The 4,075-nt window shown below is 37.6% G+C and overlaps 1 protein-coding gene across 1 annotated transcript; it reads left to right on the top strand.

Moving 5' to 3' along the window:
- Window positions 1-839: 839 nt before the first annotated feature.
- Or4c121 (olfactory receptor family 4 subfamily C member 121) lies at window positions 840-1,772 on the top strand. The gene has a single exon (NM_001000356.1). The coding sequence runs from the start codon at window positions 840-842 to the stop codon at window positions 1,770-1,772; it is 933 nt and encodes a 310-aa protein (NP_001000356.1).
- Window positions 1,773-4,075: the final 2,303 nt, after the last annotated feature.

Here is a 4,075-nt window from a genome sequence, read left to right as displayed (position 1 = left end):
AGACTAGAGAAATACTTCCCTTCCAAGAAGTTCTTACAAAGAAAAATAAAAAATCATTCTTCACCCTGTTGATTGAGTGGTGAGATCACAGATGTCACAGCTTGTGTCTTTTAAGTCCTAAGTAAAGGTACTTTTGTTTGATCATAACAATTTTGTTGTTGACTTTTGCAGAAATGAAATACAGGTTTCTACCCCTGATGACTATGATTAGGACTTTAAGTCTAGAATAATTGCTTTTTTGTTCGGTTGGTGTTTTGCTTGTTTTTGTTTTTGTTTTTGTAGTGTTTTAAGAGTGTACTGCAGACTTTTTTCTTTTATTAAGTAAAAATAAATTCAATGGAAATTCAAATAAAATTCGCACTGTTAGTATACTTGAATCCATGATTTTCAAGTATGACCTAAGTTTCCTCTTGCATCTTGTTTCATTAGATATGAAAGAATTCTGGTCAGTCAAGGAAGAAATAAATTCTGGTCATCATTTACATCAAGAATACTTTAAACTGAATTTTCATAGTCTGCTTCAGGTACCTGATTAATACTGATGAAATATGACTGATCAAATACAGGCTTTTGTTCTCCTCTCACCCAAGTGAATGTTTTATCTCCAATAATTTAATTGTGGCTATTTAAAATATTCAATAAATTGTATCAGCTTCAACATTATATGATATATAAATATAACAAAGTATATGTTTAAAATGTTATATTATTTTTAAATTGAAAACTAATAAAAAGGACCAGCTTGTACATGGTAATTTTATAAACATGAATGACATATTCTTTTCTCATAATTTCAGAATTACATGAACAGATTTTTATTCATCATCTTCTTAAGAATCATGCTAAACCAAAGCTATATCAATGAATTCATTCTCCTTGGACTTTCACAGAACTCAAAAGTTGAAAAAATATTGTTTGTTATATTTTTGTTGATCTACCTGGCAACGATTGGGGGCAACATGATTATTGTGGTGACCATCATCTACAGCCCTGCACTACTGGGCTCCCCCATGTACTTCTTCTTGATATTCTTGTCCTTCCTGGATGCATGCACTTCTTCCACTGTAACACCCAAGATGATGGTAGACTTCTTTCATGAGAGAAAGACCATCTCCTTTGAATGTTGTATGACACAACTGTTTGCTGTCCACTTCTTCACTGGGATGGAGGTGATTGTCCTGTCAGCCATGGCTTATGACCGCTATGTAGCCATTTGCAAGCCCCTTCACTACTCTTCTATCATGACCCGGAGGCTCTGTGGTATTTTAGTGCTGTTGTCCTGGGCTGGAGGCTTCTTACATTCTATCATACAAATTATCTTTACTTTGCAGCTACCCTTCTGTGGACCCAATATCATTGATCACTACATGTGTGACTTGTTCCCATTACTGAAGCTTGCCTGCACTGACACACACATTTTTGTCATTTTGGTGTTTGCCAACAGTGGGTCTATCTGCATCATAATATTCTCTATTTTGCTTGTTTCCTATGGTGTCATCTTGTTCTCTCTGAGAGCCCACAGTTCTGAAGGCAGACGTAAAGCTCTTTCTACTTGTGGATCCCACATTACAGTTGTGCTTTTGTTTTTTGTGTCATGCATCTTAATATATGCTCGACCTACAGCCTTCTCCTCTGAGAAAAATGCTCTTGTATTTGCAACCATCATAACACCACTGCTCAATCCTATGGTTTACACTTTCAGGAATAAGGATATGAAGAATGCCATCAGGAAAATGTGGAAGAGATTGATAGTGGTTTCTGGTGATTATTAACAAATTACATTTACAATGTTTTGGTGAAAGACCAGTAGGTAAGAGCATTTGTAGTGCAAACATGAACTATATTTCTGACTCACAACATTCATGGGAGAAATCAGTTATGGTAGCTCAGTTTTAATGCAATACTGGTGAAGTCACATATTATTGAGCCCAATGACTCTTCCCGAACCAGTGTGGCCAAGGTTAATTGGAGACTTTGTCTTAAGTAAATAAGGCAGCAAGAAATAAATGAACATAGTCAGTGCCTTTCTGTGACTTTTCATGCATGTGAAAAGGCTCATACACTATCCACCCATCATGTGTACACACATGCATATACTACTTACACATGTACACAAACAGCACACACAGACATTCATAGGAAGAATAAATAATTACATTTCTAAACTAATCTAAGTACACAATAGGGCACTATTTACTAGGACAATTATTTTTAATTGGTCATTATTTGAAAAGGAAAGCATCAATTTCTGTAGAATGCATTTACATTGGGAGTGGCAAAACTGCTTCTCGGATCACAGTTCATTATGAATTGATTAATTAACATTGACATATATCCAAAGAATTCAAGAAATTAGATTCCAGAGAACCAAATAACCCTATTAAAAATGTGATACAAAGCTAAACAAAGAATTCTAAATGAGGGATAATGAATGGATAAGAAGCACCTAAAGAAATGTTTGACATCCTAAGTCATCAGGGGAATGCAAATCAAAACAACCCTGAGATTGCACTTCACACCAGTTAGTATGGCTAAGATCGAAAGCTCAGATGACAGATGCTGGTGAGGGTGTGGAAAAGAGAAACACTCCTTCATTGTTGGTGGGATTGCAAGCTGGTATAACCACTCTGGAAATCAGTCTGGAGGTTCCTCAGAAAATTGGACACAGTGCTACCTGAGGACTCAGCTATACTACTTGTGGGCATATTCTCAAAAGATGCTCCAACATATAATAAGAACATGCTTCACTAAGTTCATACAAGCCTTTTTACAATAGCAAGAAGCTAGAAAGAACCAAGATGTCCTTCAACAGAGGAATGGATACAGAAAATGTGATACATTTACACAAAGGAGTACTACTCAGCTATTAAAAATCAATAGCTTCATGAAATTCTTAGGAAAGTGGATAGAACTAGCAAATATCATCCTGAGTGAGGTAATCCAGTCACAAAAGAACACACATGGTATGCACTCATTGATAAGTAGATATTAGCCCAGAAGCTCAGAATACCCAAGATACAATTCACAGACCATACGAAGTTCAATAAGAAGGAAGACCAAAATGTGGAGGCATCAGTCCTTCTTAGAAAGGTGAACAAAATACTCACATGAGGAAGTGCAGGGACAAAGAGTGGAGCAGTAAGTGAAGGAAAGACCATCCAGAGACTGCCCTACCTGTCTGTCAATCTTATATGCAGCCACCAAACCCAGTCACTATTGCTGATGCCAAGAAGCGCTTGCTGAAAGAAGCCTGATATGGGGCTCTCTTGAGAGGCTCTGCCAGAGCCTTACTGATACAGATGAGGATGCTTGCAGCTAACCATCAGACTGATCACTGCAACCCCTATGGAGGAGTTAGAGAAAGGACAGAAGGAGCTTAAGGGGTTTGCAACCCCATAGGAAGAACAATATCAACCAACTAGACTCCCCAGAGCTCCCAGGGACTAAACCACCAACCAATGGGGTGACTTAGGCTCCAGCTGCATAAAGCAGAGGATGGTATTGTATGGCATCAGTAGGGGAAGCCCTGGATTCTGTAAAGGCTGATTCCACAGTGTAGGCAATGCTAGGATGTTGAGATGGGAGTGGGTAGGCAGGAGGGAGAGTAACCTCATAGAAGAGGTTGGGAGGGCAGGTACTGGAAAAGGGGATAACATTTGAAATTTAAATACATAAAAGTTAAAAAATATCTGAAAATGCAATAAATAAATAAATAAATAAATAAATAAACAAAAAGAAAGAAAGAAATGGAGTCAACTGACCCTTAACATTATATATGCCTTTGTTCACACAAATGCATGCAGAGGCAAGAGATAAACATCAGTGTATATTCCTCTATCTTTCCCCCCATAATTTTTCATGGCAGAAAGTTATATTGAACATGGACCTCAACCATGCAGCTTGACTCACTGGCCAGTTCTTTTATGTATCCTCGAGTCTCATCTTTTCAGAACTAGGATGACAGTCATGGCCTCTCTTCCTAGATGTTTAAATGGCTACAAGGGATCTGAACTTAAAAATCCCATGGATTGCAACAAGTAAACTTAGCCACCTTGCACACCATAGGTCTTATTTA

This window comes from Rattus norvegicus, chromosome 3 (genome assembly GCF_036323735.1).
Source record: "Rattus norvegicus strain BN/NHsdMcwi chromosome 3, GRCr8, whole genome shotgun sequence".
In the NCBI taxonomy this organism is placed as follows: Eukaryota; Metazoa; Chordata; class Mammalia; order Rodentia; family Muridae; genus Rattus; species Rattus norvegicus.
This window is presented reverse-complemented; position numbering and strand designations above follow the sequence as displayed.

Bases quoted from the DNA above. Each gene is read 5' to 3' on its own strand.
- Or4c121 (NM_001000356.1), top strand. From the start codon at position 840: ATGCTAAACCAAAGCTATATCAATGAATTCATTCTCCTTGGACTTTCA.